This window comes from Dipodomys spectabilis, unplaced genomic scaffold, assembly GCF_019054845.1.
Source record: "Dipodomys spectabilis isolate Male_0828 unplaced genomic scaffold, ASM1905484v1 ptg000069l, whole genome shotgun sequence".
In the NCBI taxonomy this organism is placed as follows: domain Eukaryota; kingdom Metazoa; phylum Chordata; class Mammalia; order Rodentia; family Heteromyidae; genus Dipodomys; species Dipodomys spectabilis.
In genome coordinates, this window is record NW_024870746.1 from 20845704 (window position 1) to 20867198 (window position 21495).

General features: G+C 36.2%; 1 protein-coding gene across 2 annotated transcripts in view; it reads right to left on the reverse strand.

The window, feature by feature from the left end:
* The window catches only part of Syt14 (synaptotagmin 14), a 137178-nt gene that overhangs the window by 91346 nt on the left and 24337 nt on the right, over positions 1-21495 (reverse strand). For both annotated transcript variants that reach the window (XM_042682079.1, XM_042682078.1), the window contains exon 3: positions 292-456. In XM_042682079.1, coding sequence (XP_042538013.1) covers positions 292-456 — 165 coding nt within the window. The remainder of the gene's footprint in view (positions 1-291; positions 457-21495) is intronic.

A 21495-nucleotide genomic window follows, 5' to 3' on the forward strand; every position in this document is an offset into this window, starting at 1 on the left:
TTCTTTCTAAAGCATATCTGTTCATATTATAGACTCAAAATCATACAATAAAAATGAAAAAACAAAAATATTCATTTGTGATAGGAGACAACTTACTTTTATGCAAATCTTTGTACTTTGTGGGACACAGAAAGACAAGTCTGAGTTCACTTAACAGTGCTTTTATTCTTACAGAACAGTGACTCAAATATAAGCTTACTATGTCATGTTTACTATATGCCACCCAATATGTTATTGTATGTATTAAAATAAAGAACAGTACAGATAAAAAAGGAGTTGTCTGATACTTACACATTTTATCTTGTGAATTCCTCCTTGTATCATATCCTGAACCAAGATCTGGAAACCCTCCAACATTTTCAAAACAGAACTTCTTATTAATATAGAGAAAAAGGAGCAGCATCAAGATAATAAACACCCCAACAGCTGACAAAAATCCAACTGCTTCTGGAGATACTAGAGAAAAAAAAGTCACAGCTGTAAGCATTTTTACTGTAAGCTACAAATAAGAAGGAAACTCCCATACATAAATTAGATTACTGCCTTATTTTAATTATTTTTAAATGTTTTATTTTTAAAATAGTTTATAAAAAACAAATCGACTTTAATGAGTTGTTCAATATATTCAAAAGCATTCAAAGTTACAAAATTCGTTATAAATAGGCAATTAACAAGTGTTTCATACATTGAAAAGTATTAAAAAATGGTAACACACAAGTTAGAAAAATTATTTCTCATGCAAAGAGATTAGCAAATTCATGAAGACATTTACGATGATTGACCTCACAGCTTCATTGACATTTACCTATTAAATTCTTTCTCTATTCTCCTTCTCAAAATATACTCCAGTCAAACGATTCTACTCCACTGCCTAAGAATCAATAATATTCAATACCACTCTTCTACTTTTGTTCATTCTCTTTCCCTTACTTAGAATGGTCAACTTTTCTAACGTAGCTCTTCGTTTCACTCATTCATTCAACTAACAAATATTTGGGGGGCTTCAGCCACACAACAGGCATTGTTACGTACACAGCTCCTGGTTTGCCTGATTTTTTTCTTTCCTTGAACAATCTAGTAAAAGAAGTTAGAACGCAGTGCAATCGAATTTGAATAGGGAACAAGAGGGACTATTAGAACTACTGGAACACCCAAGCCAGTGGCGAAAGTTCATGGAAGCTTTTCTTAAAGTTACAGTGATCTGATTCTATTTTAAGAATTAACAGGAATTAGACAAGTTAACACTGTTCAAGGCAGAAGGGACCACATGTGTGAATCCCTGCAGACAAAATGTCACTGTAACTTTGTTCTTAGGAGCTATCAAAATTTAGTCTCCAGAGAATACATGAAACTACTGAAAGAGATTTTTCTACAATGGGAAAAGATTAAACTTTTCAACTTTGGAAGTCCCCAGCAATCTCTCTTCCCTTTCAGTATTCCCATTATTTGTTACTGCATCAGTCATTGGGAGCTAAACAGGAACTGGTTTTTTGTATCTCTAGTACCTGACAAGTAGTAGTGAAGAATGACTCCTAAGCCTCAAACATGCCCTACAAGCTAAAAGCAACTGTATTTCCTTCCATCACTTAAGTAGCACCTACCATATATCTCCTCCCAATGTCATGGTAATTAGCACCTAACTTGTTTGTTCCAAATGAGGTCACCAACTGATGCTTTAATCTAGATTTTCATTATTTAGGAAAGACAGGCATGCTAGCAGGACCTGCAAGTATGATATTACAGTCTGTGAAAGCTGGTCAACAGTGTCGCAGAAGAAGATGAAGCAAAAGTGATGTTGTAAGAGAAATGCAACGTAAGTGAGATAAGAAAGGGGCAGAAAGAGTAGACTTCTAGCTAGATGCCAGGCTGGCCTTGAGGGACAGAACTCCTTGTTAGAATTAAGAAGTTACACCCAGGTATCAGTCTAGCCTGTCTTGCCCTTAGACCAGCATATAGCCCGAAAAGAAAACAGTATTTTAATGAAACAAGGTGAGGTACATTACATAAAAACAGTGGTGTGCAATAAGACCCCCAAAAAATGAAGTTAAAAAAAAAAAGAAAACTAAGGGGCTGGGAAGGTGGCTCAGTGGTAGAGCGCTTGCCTTGCATGCATGAGGCCCTGGGTTCGATTCCTCAGCACCACATAAGCAAAAAAAGAAAAAAGCCGGAAGTGGCTCTGTGGCTCAAGTGGTAAAGAGCTAGCCTTGAGCTGAAGAGCTAAGGGACAGCGCCCAGGCCCAGAGTTCAGGCCCCACGACTGGACCCCCCCCCCAAAAAAAAAAAGAGAACTAAAAGATTATCATCAGCATTTCTAGTAGCTTCCAGACAAGTAAAAAGTCTAGCATGAAGAGGCAAAAGAGAGCAGTACCTCAAAATTATACTGCAAATATCAAATATACATAGGAACTGTTCTCATAGCCAGACCTAAAACATACTCAGCAATGTAATGCCTTAAGTAGTTACCCAGGCTTAGTTACTATATAGTCTGAAAAGCTGATGTCTCTTCAAAACTAAAGCAGGGAGAAACCTAGTTCGGGCAATGAAGGCTAGCAAGAAACATATATGGCATGTACAACGTACCATTCATCTTCAAGCACCTTCCATATGTAAACTCATTTAATTCTCACAGAGATCCTATCATCATCCTCATTATGAACTGGGAAACAAAGATATGAAACGTGTGCCCAGCTAGGAGGCAGAACACGAAGAATTCAAACCCCACCCATTACTGCTGTCTCCTTTCGTTCTCTTCTCTTGACTTTTCTTATCCTTTACCTCATTGTTTTTTTTTATGTGCTACTCTTTTTATCTTCCTCCTTCTCGTTTTAGAAAATTCAACGTACTGAAAAGATCAGCTATGAAAAGTAAATGTAATATAAAATAAAAACTATAATTGAGATATTAATATAAATTACTGGAACACAAAGAAGAATCACAATCAGAAAAGTCACAAAATGGATCCAAAAAGATATATAATTGAGCTTAGTACAACAGGCTAATAGAAATGCCACCAACAGTGAAAGCACAGATAAAATCACAGGACTAAAGAAATGGCATTCCATAAGCACACCACAAGTGGCAATCCTGCTACCCAGCTGCCTATGCATCTTCAGTGCACTAGCATAGTGCCACCGAGTGGACACACAGACATTGAGAGTGAAAAATGAATGGATCAGTGAATTTCTACCTATGAAAGATCAAGAATATATCTTGAAAATTGTGACGGAAGAAAAAAGCAAGCTCTAAACTGTCAAAGAGCCTTGGATATCATTCTTAGGATCTTATATTTACGGAATGACATGGTACAGGTTTGTCTGGAAAAACTATATTGGTTAAAGCCCTTAGAAAACTTGAATAAGGTAGGGATACAATAGAGACATGATAAGAGTTCTTAAACAAGAAGCAGTAGTGATGGCATTGAGAAAAGGTAAATTCTAATCTTAGAATTCCATTAGTTACAATGAAAAATATAAGATGAGAGACATTTGTTTTAGGGTTCAAGGATAAAGAGATAAATAGAAGAAGAGAGGATGATAGCTAGTTGGGGGGAAAGTGTTTACTTTTTTGGCATGATTCATGAGGAATGTCAACAGAATGTTTCAGAGAGGAAAATACTACTTTTCTGTCTGCTGAGCACCATGCTAGTTACATAGATTGAGGTATCATTCCCTTTTGCTCCTCTTACTCTGTATGAAAAACTTTACTCACAAAATAATCAAACTGATCAATGTAGGTGCTAAGCTTTCATAATGGTAAATGGATTTCACTTCAAATTTTTAGATTAATATTTGCTGTGACTTTGGACAGTTTTCTAAAAGAACTTTTCCCCACTAGGACAAAGAAAAACAGGTCCATAGAGGATTTGTACAACTCCCTATTTACCTATAAAATTTCCATTAGCAATATAATCTTAGTTACTATACTTATAATCCCAGCTAGTAAGGAAGCCAAGATTGGAAGATCACAGTTTGAAGCCATCCAGGCAAATAAATCTGTGAGACTCTTATCTCCAATTAACCAGTAAAAAGTAAGAACTGGAGGCATGGCTCAGGTAGGAGAGTACCAGCCACCAAGATCAGAAAAAGCCAAGTGAGAGCCAGGCACTGGCACACCTATCAGCCTATCAGGAGGCTGAGATCTGAGAATTGCAGTTCAAAGCCAGCCCAGACAAAAAAGACCATGTAACTCTTATCTCTAATTAACCACAGAAAGCTGGAAGTGGAGCTGTGACTCAAGTGGTAGAGTGCTAACTTTGAGCATAAAAGCACTCAGACCCTGAGTTCAAACTCCAAGACTGGCAAAAAAAAGTGAAGCAAGAACAAAGACCCTGAATTCAAGCCTTAGTGCCAGAAATTTTTTTAAAAATTCATAAAATTCAGATATATATATATATATGACATATGACTCTACTATTTTAAATGGTGGTAGACAAGTAACCATTTCTAATTACAAATAGTAATAACCTTGGATCATTATTTTCATCTCTATTTTAGGAATAAAATAATATTTATTACTTCAAATTATATGATACCCAAAAGATGGCCAGTAACAGTTCCTAGGATTAAAACATGTGTTAAGTGTCATCTGTGCACAAAATTGCAGTAGAAGGTACACTAAAGATATGGTATTGATTATATCAGTCAATAAATACCAATTTATTCTTATACTTCACTAATAAAGTTGCATTAAGTAGAAGATTGTAACCATCCCATATTATGAATCTGCTATCAGGTATATTCTTAAGAATATGGTTAATTTATATATCATAAACCTATCCTTTTAAAGCTTTGTAAATCATACATGGCAGGTAATAAAACCTATTTTAAAATGTATGTTACCTCTTTAAAAAGACTTTCAAAATGTCTAAAGGAACATATCTAATGACCAATATTACACATATGAAAAACTGAACTTGGCAAATGTGGTCAATAGCCCCAAATTCACGAATGTACTATTTTCCCACAACCCAAAATTGTGAATTTTTAATGTGCAAAGTATTAACAGTGTTAACAATTACTGAACACTTACAAAGTGCTTATTATTTAGGAGCTATTTAAGTACTTTACTTGCATTGTCTCTTCCCTAAAACCCAACCTGATTTGATATAGATATTAGGATTCAGAATGAGCTAGTAAAAAATTTAAGATCTTAACATTATTATTTAGTGATAGAACCAGGATTTGAGCTGACTTTGTACACTGACACCTGACCCTGAACTGCTGTCAATCTCTTACCTTCATAATTGCCAGCTACTATTATAATCTCTTGCATTTTCAAATTTAATGTTCAAAATAAATTAATTAAGTACTAAATGTTAAATCTTCACAATAGTATACTGAGGCCTAGAAAGTAACTGATCTGTCCAAGATTTTAAATCTATGCAGTGGTAGAACCTGGATTTGAACACAGACCTTCTGACTCCAAAGTCTACTGGCTCTTTAAGGCCAGCCTACACACACACACACACACACACACACACACACACACACACACACACACACACACACGCACACGCACACGAAAAAATGAAAGCTAGGTGACCAAAGTAACATAGCTTACGGCATGTATTATGAATAAGTAGTTTATTATTTAGCTTTCATGTAGGTTAAAAGATAGCAATTGATTTAAGCATTCTGAACATAAATACATAAATTATAAAACTGAAATCCTATTTTTTCTACTCAAGATATTTTTCAAAATAGTTTAAAATTAACTTTAGAACTACCCCTAGAATCCAACATCAGTAATACATTCTTATGTTACACGTCAATTTTAAGGCTCAACAAAATAAATGTAAATTAGCCCAGTATGGTGGCACACACCTGCATACCAAGAGGTTAAGGTAGGAAGATCATGCGTTCAAGGTCATCCTGGACTACATAGTGAGACCAGCCTCAAATAAATAACTTAATTAAAAATTTTCTTTTAAGATATTCTGTAGAACAGTACGTTTCATAGTCTTTAGACTGCTCAATAAAGATATAACTACTCACATGATACTCCACATGAATTTCTAAAAACCATACTTCAAAGTAAAAAAGGCTATAAAAAGGTTAGAAAAATACAAAAATTTTAAGATTACACGATATACACTGAGCCAGTTTGGCAATATATTTGCACTTAGAAATGAAAATATGTATTTAAAACAAATTTTAAAAGTTGCTGCTTTTGTTAAAAATTCAAGCTTCAGTAATCATAAAATTCATTTTAGTTTCTACAGGTAAGTTGATCATTCAAAAAAAGATTTAATTGTACACTAATAAAAGTCAAAGCAAGAGGCAAATCTATTTTGACTTTCAACATGTAAAAGAATACACTCAAATTCTACTTTACATTATGTTATAAAGAAAATGTTTCAGTAGTTTCTGAGAAAGATACTAGAATAGTTGTACAAATAATTAAATTTAAGGTAAATATTTATCCATTAAATAACTATATCTTAAATTTTGATTTACTGGTACCACAACCATACTCTAATTTATTTACATCAAAACAAATTACAACTTTTAAAATAATTGTTAAGACTATTCTACTTATTACACATTGCATATCTAGTGAAAAATTAAAAAGTGCCTATATTTTATAATTCCTTAAGACAAAAAGATGGAATGAACAACTTACAAGGGATGTATCGTTGATTTGCTCTGATGAGCATGAAACCCTAGTCCTCTTTCTCTATGTCATGGGTACTTTAATAATTCATTTAATAGATGCAATTCTATCTCTTGGCCAAAATGTGAACTGATAAAAGTCGACTTCCATTTTCAAAGAAATACTAGTTTTCTATTTAACTAGTTCTAAATACATTTCCTCATTTCAATTGGAAAAATTCTACCATTTGTTTTGCTCTGGTCTGACATAAAATAGAGAATTATCAGTGATTCTGAGACAATTTAAGGATAAGAGTGATTTGTTTAAATTGCCTTTCATAACAAATACTTGCCCAAATAATATCTCCCTTGAAAATTGCATATTATGATAAAAAATGATGCAAAACCATAATGGTGATATTAGAAAGTTAAGAAAGAAATATAGTAATAGAGGACTATTAGCTCTGGATTTTATTTGTAGAAACAATGAAAAGAGCATTTACTGATGAATGATATGATTCACTGCTGAATAATTAGGGACTCCAGATGAGAAGGAACAGATAGCATTAAGTGCAAAGCTAAGCTCTTAGAATAAACAATGTGTCTGAAAGACAGCTGCCTGGCCAGCCTGAGGAGCAGATTCCACCCACTTGCTTTATGTGCCAAGCCAGCAACAAACTGGGCTGTATTTCCTACAAGTACAATGATATAAGTTGAAATTCCATTCACATATCACAATAAAATCCCAACTCACTCCTGAAAAACAGTAGGAAAATACAGAAAATTAAGTATGGAAAATCCCGTATTTAGTCATCCAATTTAAAAATGTATTAATACATTAATAATAACATTTAAACCAGATAATACAAAAATCTGTCAAATAGTTTCTGGGATTTTTCTTCCAGGACAAGTTTCTTTAAATTACAATTCCAGTGAAATTTAGATTAAGATAAACTTATTTTCTTGCCAAACCTTTCTGTAAAACAACCTGTCATTCTTTTTGAGCAAATTAAGGTTAACTGCTCAAATTCTCTTACTTCCTACTCAATGCATAAAATAATTCAAAGTCTCTAAATGACAGGGGGCATGGACTTCTTTCAATGATTGTTTGCTCTTCTTTCTCAATTAAAATCTACAAGTAACATTTTGAAAATTCAATACTGACTGAAGGAGAATTTTCTAGTAAAGCCAGTTTGTGATGACAACCACAGTTTCAGTTATGCTTACTTCAGGATTTAGATGAAAACCACTAAAATTCAATTGTACCTAAAGCAGTTTTGTTCAAGTGCTTAGACACTATCTTCCTCCTAAAATTTAACATTATGCCAAACATTTTTCTTCTTGAAGTGATCAAACTAAGTTATTCTGACAACATGCTTCCCTTCAAGTCTGGTCTTCTTTAAAAAAATAATTTTTGTTATTATTAAGGTGTTGTACAGAGGGGTTACCATTTCCTAAGTCAGGTAGTAAGTACATTTCTTTTTTTAGACAATGTCACTCCTTCCTTTGCTTTCCCTCTGTTTTCCCCTCCCATTCTTGCCTTAAGTTACAGAGGTCATTTTCCACATAGTATCTACTGAAGAACTTAATTGTGTTTATTCAACCTTCCCCCCTCCCTTTCTTTACCTTTTACCCTTCACTTCCCTCCCAAAGGAAAAAAAAAAGCAAAAACAACCACCAACACCAACAAAGGAACATGTTTCCATTTCCTGGAGTTTGTTTCAATAAATAGTATTTTAAATGTTCAGAGAAGTTACACTTTTGTGTTCCTCTCCTAAGGACACCTTCCTTTAGTCAGACTGTGTGTGTGTGTGTGTGTGTGTGTGTGTGTGTGTGTGTGTGAGAGAGAGAGAGAGAGAGAGAGAGAGAGAGAGAGAGAGAGAGAGACTGTGTGTGTGTGTGTGTGTGTGTGTGTGTGTGTGTGTGTGTGTGCCTAAATTCTTGTATAGGGTATGATGTTTATTTCCCAGCAAATGACTTCCTTCCTTCCTTCCTTCCTTCCTTCCTTCCTTCCTTCCTTCCTTCCCTCCCTCCCTCTCTCTCTCTCTCTTTCTTTTTTTCTTTTTTCTTTTTTTTTGGTCTGTCGTGGGGCCTCAACTCTGGGCCTGGGCGCTGACTCTCAGCTCTTCAGCTCAAGGCTAGCACTCTCTGCTTGAGGCACAGTGCCACTTCCAGCTTTTTTTCTGCTTATGTGGTGCTGAGGAATTGAACCTAAGGCCTCATGCATGCAAGGCAAGCGCTCTACCGCTGAGCCACCTTCCCAGCTCCATTTTATTCTTTCTAATAGATATATATACCATCTATAATATATATGATATTATATATAATATTTGCTAATTATATACAATGTGTGTATATATATATGTACAAATATATATACACAACATTTTGTTGATCTGCTCATCTGTTGTAGGGCTTCTGGATGTTTCCATAACTTGGATATTATGAAGAGTGCAGCGATGAACATGGGTGCACAAGTGTTTACCATATCCTGACTTGTGATTTTCTTCGTAGCTCTCCAAGAGTGGGGTAGCTGGGCCACAGGGAAGTTCTATGTTTCGTTTTCTGAGGATCCTCCAAGCTGCCTTGGAGAGTGGTTTTAGTTTATATTCCCACCGACAGTGTCATAGGGTTCCCTTTCCCTCACATCCCAGTCAGCATCTGTTGTTTGAGTTTGTGGTGCTGGCTAATCTAACTGTTTTTGATGATATTGAGGGCCCACTTCTGATGCTATACAAACGTCAAGGTTGGGAAGTCAAGTTTCAGGTGCACATTTTACTTAGATCCCTAGATTCACCATGCTCCGTGGCTAGGATCCTACACAGCCATCTTGTAAGACACATAAGGACATGAATCACATTACTAGGTGACCATATATCCCGGTTCTAAACTGGAAACCATTTGCCCAGTTAGGGGACATAAATACTCTGAGACAAACCCCAACCACCGATTGATTCCTTTGCTCCACCTTTGGATGGTGCCCTTGTTAAAAGGTGCTTCTAGTTTATTATTTCTCTTTCCTTGTATCCTTCTCTGGCTTCCTAAGGCAAATAAAATCTCTGCTGGCTTGTGTGCCTCTTTCACATTACTTGAAAATTGATTTCATCCTTACTCCAAAGCCCTGGGGGAGGAGCATCCCAGTGGGTTTGGAAAGTCCAGCAAAAAGTTTTCCCTTTTCATTGAAAAAAAAAACAACAACACCTTTTCCAAATACCCTCCTGGTGATAGCTCAAGGCATATACATTTATGGTGTCTGAACAGACACAAACGCCAGCAAAGGCTTGCTTACCTTGCCATCATATCACCCTTTCCTTATCCAGTGAGTAAACAGGCCCCTGACCTATCAGTTAGCAATGGCAAGAACTCAACAATCGCATTGTACCCCTACCTAAATACAACAATGCATACTGAACGGAACTAAAGTTATTGTTGCAAAATAATATCCTCATGCTTTTTCCTTTTATCCTACAGTGTTATTTAATACGGAAGTGTCTTTGTAGATTTGTGTGGATTGCCTATTTATTGGTGAGTATCGAAGTCTCCCACTATTATGTTGACTCTACCAGAGCTTGGAAGACCAGAGTGTTCAGTGGACCTATTTGGAGAAGTGGCAGGCATCATTCCACTTTACCAGCATAGCAATTACACAGGCTCTTACCTTAAAACATTATTGTTTCAGAATTTTTAAAAAGAACGAAAAAGTACTTTTTCAGACCAGTTTATCTAGGTCAGGGTGATGTATGATGAATCATTTCAGCTGGCAAGAGTTCCCATCTACATGATAGACCTCCAGTCTTGCTCTTGTCAGCATATTCTGGCCACGGGCTCCAGAACAGCCACTTCAGAATGTCACTCAAAACTGACTGACTACTATTATATAGCCATTTTCTGTGTGTTAGTGTAGGAAAATAGACATTGAGTTATAAATAACCAGAAAGTAAAAATGACCAAATTTTATACATGTATTTTATACAGTTATTTGAAGTATATCATGTTGGACAAAATTTGGATAATAAATATTTATAAAATTTTAGACTAAATAAAAAAAAAAAACTGACTGACTGCTCAAAACCTTTCTGAGGCTCCTCATTTTCCTCACGATATGGCTACATGCTTCATTCCAATCTGCCTTAATCTTCCTCAGATATCAGCCAGTTTGTTCATCCCTGGCTGTTCACCTTGTTCGAGTAGCATCTTACAGCTGACTCTTTCAATTCCTGCAAGGCTTTGCTTAACCATGTCACCTAAATGAGAAAGTCTTTGTTCTCCTATTTAAAAATGCAACTCAGTGCTACGCACCACTCCCTTTCCTTAGTCCAGATATATTACCTTCTAAAACACCGAACAATTTATTTATTTATTATAGTTTTTCTTATGTGTCTTCCCCTACTCAAAGGTAAGCGTCAAATCTAAGGAGGCCATCTACTGCTCAGAAATGCTCATTGATATATGTTACTGAGCCATGGAATGAATTTATATTCAGTATTCCATAGTAACAGCCAATATTAATATATAATTATGAATATAAACAGAAATATAAAAATTAAAAACGAAATCCAGAAATGTATTGAGAAATATTCAGCAAGAAAAAAATGAAACTGCTTTCCACTATGCAAAAATTATGCAAAATTAGGAAATCAATGGATATAATTCATCACACTAACAAGTTAAAGAGAAAAGACAGCCTTTCAACTAAGGCAAAAAATTAACTGCACCAACTATCAATAAGTTTTAGAAAACTTCTTGCTGGGTATGATGTTACAAGCCTTTAATCCCAGAATTTACGAGGATATGGCAGGAATATCATGAGTTCAAGTCTACCCTTAAACCACATAGCAAAAACCCTTGTTGTATATAATCTCCTGTCTACAAAAAGCACATAAAATAACAGTTCTTTGTAAATGTGGAATGGAAGGTAACTTTCTTTGTCCACTGACCTAAGTCATTCACTATGTACCAGTGGTAGCATATACCAGTGGTTCCAGCTATTTGGGAGATGGAGGCAAGAAAATTACTGAGCCAACAAGTTTGAGGCTAACTATGGCAACATATCAAGAGCCTCTCTCTCAAAAAAAAAAACAGTAATGACTAAAAACATATAGCAAGCAACACTAAAGAGAATTACAATTCAAAAGCATTCATCCAATGTTTCACAATGTTGGGTTAAAAGAAAGGGGCCTACCATTCCGATATATTTTAAGCATTAAAATAAAGGTTTTAGTTTTCCTCAGATATATAAGAATGCTGAGTTTCTAGTATCAATACCTCTGAATGAAAACAGAAGTCCTTCTAAAGAATCATTCTTTGAAAACTAACAAAAACATAGTTTAGTTTTAAAACTTTTGGGGCTTTATTTGTTGTTTGTTTCAGGTGGTTGGTTGCTTTTTGTCAGTATTGGGGCTTGAACTAAGGGTCTTGCATACTCTAGGCAGGTGCCAGTTGAGTCATGCCCTTAACCCTTTTTGCTTTAGTTTGCCAGGTAAGCTGACATACTTCTGCTCAGGCTAAATTAGGACTACAATCCTCCTATCTCCATTTCTTTGTTGGTGGTAGTGGTGGTCATGAGGCTTGAACTCTGGGCCTGGGTGCTGTCCCTCAACTGTACAGCTCAAGGCTAGCACTCTCCCACTTGAGCCACAGCATCACTTCTGGTTTTCCCAGTGGTTTATTGGAGATAAGAGTCTCACGGACTTTCCTGCCTGGGCTGGCTTTGAACCATGATCCTCAAATCTCAGCCTCCTGAGTAGCTAGGATTAGAGGCGTGAGCCACCGGCACCCGGCTCCTATCTCCATTTCTGAGTACATTTCTTGTTTACATGTTTTTAGAGGATTTTTCACAAGTGTATTCTGTCCTCCTCTTGCTCAACGTAGTGTTGACTTCTTAGCCAGAACAGAAAGTAAAATAAAGAAAAAAAAGGAATACAATAGAAAAGAAAGAAATCAAACTATCTGTGTGCAAATGATATGGTCCTATATATAAAAGACCCTAAAGAATCTGGTAGAAGATCCTTAGATCTGGTATGCAGTTTCAGCAAAGTAGGAGGGTACAATATCAACATACAAAAATAATAGCTTTTCTATACATCAACAAAGAGACTAAGAAAGAAATCAGGGAAATAATCCTGTTCACAAAACCCCCCAAAAATATAAAATACCTGGGAATAAACTTAATGTGAAAGTAAAAGATTTCTACAATGAAAACTAAACCAATGAAGAAGGAAACTGAAGATATCAGATGATGGAAAGACCTCCTGTGCTCATAAATCTGTACAGTCGATGTGAAAATGGCTGTACTATCAAGAGCCATCAATGTTTCAATGCAATCCCAGGTGGCTCAGTGGTAGAGCGCTTGCCTTGCATGCATGAGGCCCTGGGTTGGATTCCTCAGCACCACATAAGCCAGAAAAAATCCAGAAGTGGCGCTGTGGCTCAAGTGGTAGAGCGCTTGTCTAGAGCTGAAGAGCTGACAGACAGCGCCCAGGCCCAGAGTTCAGGCCCCACAACCGACAAAAAATTTAAAAAATAAAAAAAAAATGACATTCTTTACTGAGGTTTAAAAAACAAAAATCTATCCTAAGTTATAAGTCCATTTGGAAACACAAAAGACCTAAAATTTCTAGGTAAAAGAGCAAGATGGAGGTAACACAGTAACTGACTTCAAACTATACTACAGATCCACAGTAGTTAACACAACATGGTACTAGTTTGCTTACCTACACGAAAAGACAAGACCACCAATGGAACAAAAAAGAAGACCCAGGAATAAACCCAGCAGTGGCAGTCATTATTTTTTTTTTTTTGACAAAAGAGAATGAAACATACACTGGAGACAAAAACAGCCTCTTCAACAAAGGTGCTGGGAAAACTGGATGTCCACATGTAGAAGAAAGAAACTAGATCCTGTCTCTCACCCTACAACACTATTAACAATCAAAATAGATAAAAGATCTTAATGTAAGACCTGAACCTGAAACTAGGACAAGAAAGAATAAGGAAAACCATATTAACATGGGCAGTAACTTCTTGCCTAGAACTCTGACAGCTGAGGAATAAGGATTGACAAACAAGATTGCATCAAACTAAAAAGCTTCTACACCACAAAGAAAATAGTCAGTAGACTACAGAGGCAACCTACAGAATGGGAAAAAAAAATGTTTGCCAGATATTTATCAAAGGAGTTATTTAAAAAAAAACCTAAATGCAAAAAAAAAAAACCCTAAATGGGCTGGGAAGGTGGCTCAGTGGTAGAACGCTTGCCTTGCATGCCTGAGGCCCTGGGTTCGATTCCTCAGCACCACATAAGCAAAAAGAAAAAAGCTGGAAGTGGCGCTGTGGCTCAAGTGGTAGAGTGCTAGCCTTGAGCTGAAGAGCTGAGGGATAGAGCCCAGGCACAGAGTTCAAGCCCCATGACCGGACCCCCAAAAAAACAAAAAAAACATAAATGCCTAAAGAACCAACACCCAATTAGTAAATAGGCAAATGAACTAAACAATTCTCAAATGTAGTACAAATAGCTAATAAACAGGTGAAGAAATGTTCAATATCCCTGTCAGAATGGCTAGAATCATGAACAAAACAAATATTGGCAAGATTATGGGGAGAATGGATTCTTACATACTGCTGGTGGGAATATAAACTAGTGCAACCACGATGGAAAACAGTATAAACATGCCTTCAAAACCTAAAAGTATAACATCTATATACATATACTACTCCTAGGCACACTGCTGAAGGAATGTAAATCAGGATAAAGTAGAAGCAATTACACTCATTTTTCAGCACTATTCACAATAGTTAACCTATAGAAACAACCCAGATGCTCTACAATTGTATGTGTGTATACACACAAATACATAAGTGTGCATACACACATACACATATATACATACACACAATGGAACATTATTTGGCCAAAAGAATGAAATTATTTTAGAGAGTAAAGGTCACATTTTCCCTCATCTATGGATGTTAGACTTACAAGACAAACATACATAAAAAGCAAAAGATTTTATGTATATATGCACATTGTACATGACAGTATTATATATTTTAAATATATATAAAGGTCACATGTTTTCCCTCATATGTGGATGCTAGACTTATAAAGCAAACATATATACAAACAGGATTTTATGCAAATATACACATTGTATATGACAATATTATATATTTCACATATGTGTAAAACACATTTGTAATTTTGAAATTGTTTGGGAAGACTGAGGAAAGGAAAAGAGAATGTTAGAAAGTGAATAAAAATGATATTGCATCTGTGAGTAAAGATAGGGAAACAAAACTCACTAAAAGCTGTTGAATTATAGGGGGTAGCAGGGATGGGGAAAATGAGAATAGCAAAAGGGGTCAAATTTGATTAAAATACTAGGTGTGCATGTCCAAAATCCCAAAACCTCTTTGAACAATTAGCACACATTATAAAAACAGCACAATGGGAACTAAAACAGGTCCTGTCCACGTACTAGTGGGAGGGAAGAGATGACTATGGACAAACTACTTGATTTTCCTATCTGGAAATAGACCATGGAAGCACACTGAAACTGATCTGGGAATCAGGGAAAGGGAATAAGGAGAGTGATGGATGGTAAGTATGATTAAGGTACTCTTGTATGCACATATGGACATGTCAAAATGGAAGTTTGGACATGTAAAACTAATGAATACAAATGTGGAAAAAGGGGCTGGAAAGGTGGCTCAGTGGTACAGCGCTTGCCTTGTATGCATGAGGCCCTGGGTTCGATTCCTCAGCACCACATAAGCAGAAAAAAAAGCTGGAAGTGGTGCTGTGGCTCAAGTGGTAGAGTGCTAGCCTGAGCTGAAGAGCTGAGGGACAGCGCCCAGGCCTAGAGTACAGGCCCCACGACCGTACCAAAAAAAAAAAAAATGGGAAAAATTAAAACTTTGTTTCTCTAGAACCAATCTCAGAACAAAAATCTATACTGGCACAGAACCAAAGGAATGGACATATGCAGCAGAAAAACAGAATCAATTGCTATACACATATAAGTGATTAATTTTAAGTAACTAGCTCATGTGATTGTGGGAGCTAGTGAATCTCAAATTTGCAGAACAGACTGGTAGGCTAGAGATTAAGAGAACAGTTGATGTGGTCTTAAGTCCAAAGACAGTATAGAATAAGAATCCCTTCCTTCTGGTGTACATCTTAGGCTGTTATCATAAAACTTCAACAGCTTAAGTGAAGCCCACCTACACTAGAAAAGGTAGTTGTCTATATTCAAACCTACTAACTTAAATATGAATCATATCTCAAAAATACTACATAGCAGCCCGACACTAGTGGCTAATCCCTGTCACCCTAGTTACTTAGGAGACTGAGATCTGAATATCATGGTTCAAAGCTAGCACAGGCAGAAAAGCCCATGAGACTCTTATTTGCAATTAATCAACAAAAAGCGACAAGTAAAGCTGTGGCTCAAGTGGTTAGAGTGACAGACCTGAGCAAAAAGCTAGCGACAGTGTCCAAGCCCTAAGTTCAAGCCCCAGTAAGGCGCGCGCACACACACACACACACACACACACACACACACACACACACACACACACACAAAATACTACATAGCACCTTATACCCTGGCTTTGGTCAAATAACAGGGTACAAATTTACACATAAAATTAACTCTCACAGGGCTGGGAAGGTGGCTCAGTGGTAGAGTGCTTGCCTTGCATGCATGAGGCCCTGGGTTCGATTCCTCAGCACCACATAAGCAAAAAAGAAAAAAGCCAGAAGTGGTGCTGTGGCTCAAGTGGTAGAGCACTAGCCTTGAGCTGAAGAGCTGAGGGCCAGCGTCCAGGCCCAGAGTTCAGGCCCCACGACCGGACCCAAAAAAAAAAAAAATGTAAACAGAAGTGTTGTGGGTAATAAATCAGAACTAGAAAGCACACAAATGTCCATCAGTGGGTGAATAGTCAGCCAAAACTACACTCATACAATGGAATATTCTCAGGAATAAATTATCTCATACCTAATAACTTGGATAGATCTCAAGTATGAATCCTATTTATAGATAACATCCCTTACATTATTAAATTGTAGAGACAGACCATATAATGGCTTCTAGAGATGAAAAATATTCATCCAGGATACTATTAAGGTGTATTTGTCAAGATAAAGAGATTTATTTATAGGAATTCATAATAAGGACTAGAAAGACAATGTTTTAAAGCTGTAGAAGAAATCTGACCAAATCAAATATTAAAATGTATTACAGAGTTGCAATTAAAACTATGATAATAATAAAAGGGATAGAATAGTAACATAGAGCAATAAGTTCAATTATCCAGTATATACAGTAAACCTATACATGAAAAAGAAGGCATTTCAAATCAGTAAAGAAAAAATAAATTTGAAAAATTCAATAGATTAAACAAATGGTGCTGTTGGCTCTAGGTATAGAAATTTAATGTGATTTTTATTGTTTCCCTAATGTTTGTTTCCCAAATGTTTGATATTAAGTATATACATATTTAAAAATCAGAAAATACATTTGTCATATATTAACTATATGAAAAAATAGGCAAATTAAATGAATTTGGATTCAAAGAGAAAATTTAACTATGAAATGTAAATATAAGCTGGGCCCCAGTGGCTCATGCTTGTGATCCTACTATTCAAGACGCTGAGATCTGAAGATTACAGTTCAAAGCCAGCCCAAAAAGGAAAGTCTGTGAGACTCATCTCCAATTAACCACCAAAAAAACCCAAAAAGAGCTGGAAGTGGAGCTGTGGCTAAAGTGGTAGAGCACTAGCCTTGAATATAAAAGTTCAGGGCTGGAAGTGGCGCTGTAGCTCAAGTGGTAGAGCGCTCGCCTTGAGCTGAAGAGCTGAGGGACAGCGCCCAGGCCCAGAGTTCAAGACCCATGACCGATAAAAAAAAAAAAAAAAAAAAGTTCAGGGCTGAGCCCTGAGTTCAAGCCACAGACCAGGTACACACATTAAAAAAAAAAATCTTAGATTAAGAATATTCTCTGACCCGGATAGTTTATTTCTGGGAATTTCCAGTCGCTAGACAGGCTTTTCTTTTAAGAAAATATTCAGAACAATTAAAAGATTTAAATGTTTTGTGCTCCAACTATTACTAATAGTAAAATAATTCACATATTTAAAATCTAAAAACAGATTGTTTTCTAATAAGTAATATTCATATAACTGATTATACTACTACCATGAAATATCCTCAACATCATCAGATAAACAATAAGAAAATAAAATGAAAAATGGTTAATATCAGAACTTACTCAAAGTAAATAGGTAAGTAAAAACTCATTACAGGGGTGGGGGGAGGATGGGATGGGAAGGGGAAACAAAGGAGGAGGAGCTACAATGCTTGATAAGAAATGTACTCATTATCTGGCCCATGTAATTGTAACCCCTCTGTACAGTATTTTCACAATAAAAAAATACAAAAAAACTCATTACAAAACAATCTATGGAATGTGGTTTCTATTTCATTTAAATTCTGCATATATGTATAAAAAGTCTATATGCTAATATTCTAAAATATTGGTAGCTGTCTTTTGTAGAGACCAGAATTACGTGTCAAAGTATTTTCAGAATATTTCTTGGCATATTAAGGTTTTTATACAGAATATTATATTTAAAACAACCAATTTTATTTGCTAAAACAAAAAATATTTTTAAAGGTTCCTTCTCTTCTTCAACAGAGAATGCAGAACTACAATGCCACAATAAGACTTGAGAACCACTAGGTCAACAAGAAGGTTTTATTGTTTCACAATATAACTCACTTATAAAAACTGCTTTATATGGAAAATTTATATGGAATATACCATAAAAGAAGCTAATTTCGGGCTAGGAAGGTGGCTCAGTGGTAGAACACTTGCCTTGCATGCTCGAGGCTCTAGGTTCGATTTCTCAGCACCACATAAACAGAAAAAAAAAGCTGGAAGTGGCGCTGAGGCTCAAGTGGTAGAGCACTAGCCTTGAGCTGAAGAGCTGAGGGACAGCGCCCAGACCCAGAGTTCAGGCCCCATGACCGGACCCCAAAAAAAAAAAAAAGAAGCTAATTTCATACATATGGCTTTAACTGTACAAAAAATCAGATACAGACATAGGTGAATGTAAATATATATATATATATATATACATATATATATAAGCATTTCTTAGTATTTTAAAGTGATTGCTTTGGGAATTTAAAGCAATAAAAAATTTCAAGAATTAACGTTCATCAGCATACACGGTGAAAGGCATTATGCTACTTACCTAATATTTTCATATTAGCCAATAGATGGCACCATCTATCTACTAGTTAACATAAATACTCTAAACTCTAGTTTTCCCCACATGCTGAGAATGTAATATAAAACTGGTTTACCTTTAAGTGGCAGAGTATATATTATCTTTTACTATTACTAGTTTGGTTTTTAAATTTTATCTTGAAGGAAGAGGGGTTACAGTTACATAGTAAGGAAATGAATACATTTCCTTTTGAACAGTGTCATCCCCTCCCTCATTCTCTTCCAGTTTTTCCCCTCCTGACTTTCCTCCCCTCCCAAGTTGTATAGTTCATTTCCAAAATAGAGTCTAGTGAGTATCACTGCTCAACTGATTCACCTTTTGTCCCAACACTTCTGTGCTTCCTCTTCCCCTTTCCAAATCAGATAAACATATACAATACAAAGGGTACAGAAATTTAAAAAATAGCAACAAATAGGAACAAACCAAAGGAAAAAAGAATGAGGGGAAAAAAAGAGCTGAAAACTGTACAATTAAAAAAAACACCTCTTGTTTCCATTTCTTGGAGTTCACTTCAATAAAGCATCGTTTTATATGGTCATATGCACATAACTACTGAGCCCTTGTGATCCTCTTCTAAGAATATCCTCCACTGGTCTCACTTTGTGAATGTTTAGAGTGCTGTCCAAGTGTAATTATTTGTCTTTTACTATCCATTGGGTTTACTTGTACTTTATAAGCATATTCTAATTATTACAAATGAGGGAAAACATGCAGACTGTTTCTTTGGGTCTGGCTTACTTCACTTAGTATAATTTTTTCCCCAAGTCTTTCCATTCCCTTATGAATGGGTCAATGTCATTCTTTCTGATGGAAGCATTGAATTCCATTGTGTATGTATACCACAATTTCTTGATCCACTTGTTCACTGAGGGGCATCTGGGTTGATTCTATATCTTAGCTATGATAAATAATGCTGCAATGGTGCTAGCAGAGTTGGCTGCACATGTGCAGAAAACTGCAGCAAGATCCTTATTTATCACCGTGCACCAGAATCAATTCCAAATGGTTCAAAGACCTCAATGTAGACCAGATACACTGAAAATATTACAGGAAGGGACAGTGAAAACATTGGGGCTCCTTGGCACATGTTAAAACTTCCTAAGCAAAGATCCAGAGTCACAACAAATCAAAGACAGACTAGAAAAATGGATTGCATTAAACTGAAGAGTTTCTGCATGGAAAAGGACATAGCTAGCAAGATAAATAGAAAGTCCACAGGATAGGAGAAGAGTTTTACTAGTTATGCATCAGACAAGAGCCTCATATTTAAAATATACTTAGAGCCCAAAAAATTAAACCTCCCAAACACAAATCCTCAAAGAAACAACAACTCAATTAATAAGTGGGCTGAAGACTTAAAGAATGACATCTCCCAAGAAGAAATAAGAATGACCAATAGACACATGTTCAACATCTCTGGCCATAAAAGAAAAGCAAACCAAAACAACATTGAGATTCCACCTCACCCCAGTTAGAATGGCCCTTATTAAGAAAACTAACAATAACAGATGCTGGTAGGGACATGGCCAAAAGGGAATGCTACTGCACTGTTGGTGGGAATGTAAACTTGTCCAACCACTCTGGAAAGGAGTATGGAGGTTCCTCAAAAAGCTAAACATAGAGCTTTCTTATGACCCAGCAATCCCACTCCTGTGCATTGGTCCAAATGACCACAAACTAGCATACCAGCACAACCTTGTTTAGTAGTTTTTCTCAAATGAAGAATAATACAGGGCTGGGAAGGTGGCTCAGTGGCAGAGTGCTTGCCTTGCATGCATGAGGTCCTGGGTTCGATTCCTCAGCACCACATAAGCAGAAAAAGCTGGAAGTGGCACTGTGGCTCAAGTGGTAGAGCGCTAGCCTTGAGCTGAAGAGCTGAGGGACAGCGCCTAGGTCCAGAGTTCAGGTCCCACATCCAGAAAAAAAAAAAAGAATAATACAAAAATAATACATTTGTGTCATTTCTAGATTGTTAAAACTTTAATGCCATTCAGAAATAAACTGGTCAAGAGTTTAACTATCTGATGGCTAAAGGATAGCTTTCCTTAGAGTTTTATCTTTTCATTCATGAATCTACACTGTCCAATTATTAATTCTTAATAAATAAAGTTGTTTTTTCTTCTTAGCAAAATTGTATCATATCCTTTTCTCTAACTCAGGTCTCTGTATCCTTCGTAGTTTCCCAGTCTCTCTTCTTAAATCTCTGCTCCAGATATTTCATGGTCTATTTAAATACCAAGCATGACCCCATTCTGATAATCACTTTTCTACTTCCAGTTAAGAGTAACAAAGATTAGAATCTGCTTACCACTTAAGGACTAAAAGAACAAAATATATGAACAATCCCATTCAAGGCACTGGACATTTAGTAATAAAGCCAATCAGTGACCATTCACAGAACAAAAAACCTGAGATGAGTCCTGTTATGTTAGTATTTTCTAAGGTGAATATTTAGAGAAAGGATGCAATAACCTAACTGTGCAAAATGGAGTAACCCAGGGGTCCAGTGGTCTTCCTGATGTGAGGAGGTAAACCTGGGAATATCCAAGATAGCTGAAGGCCACAGGGTCAGGCATAGTAGAAAAAGACAAAGGGATCTGCACCTAATCA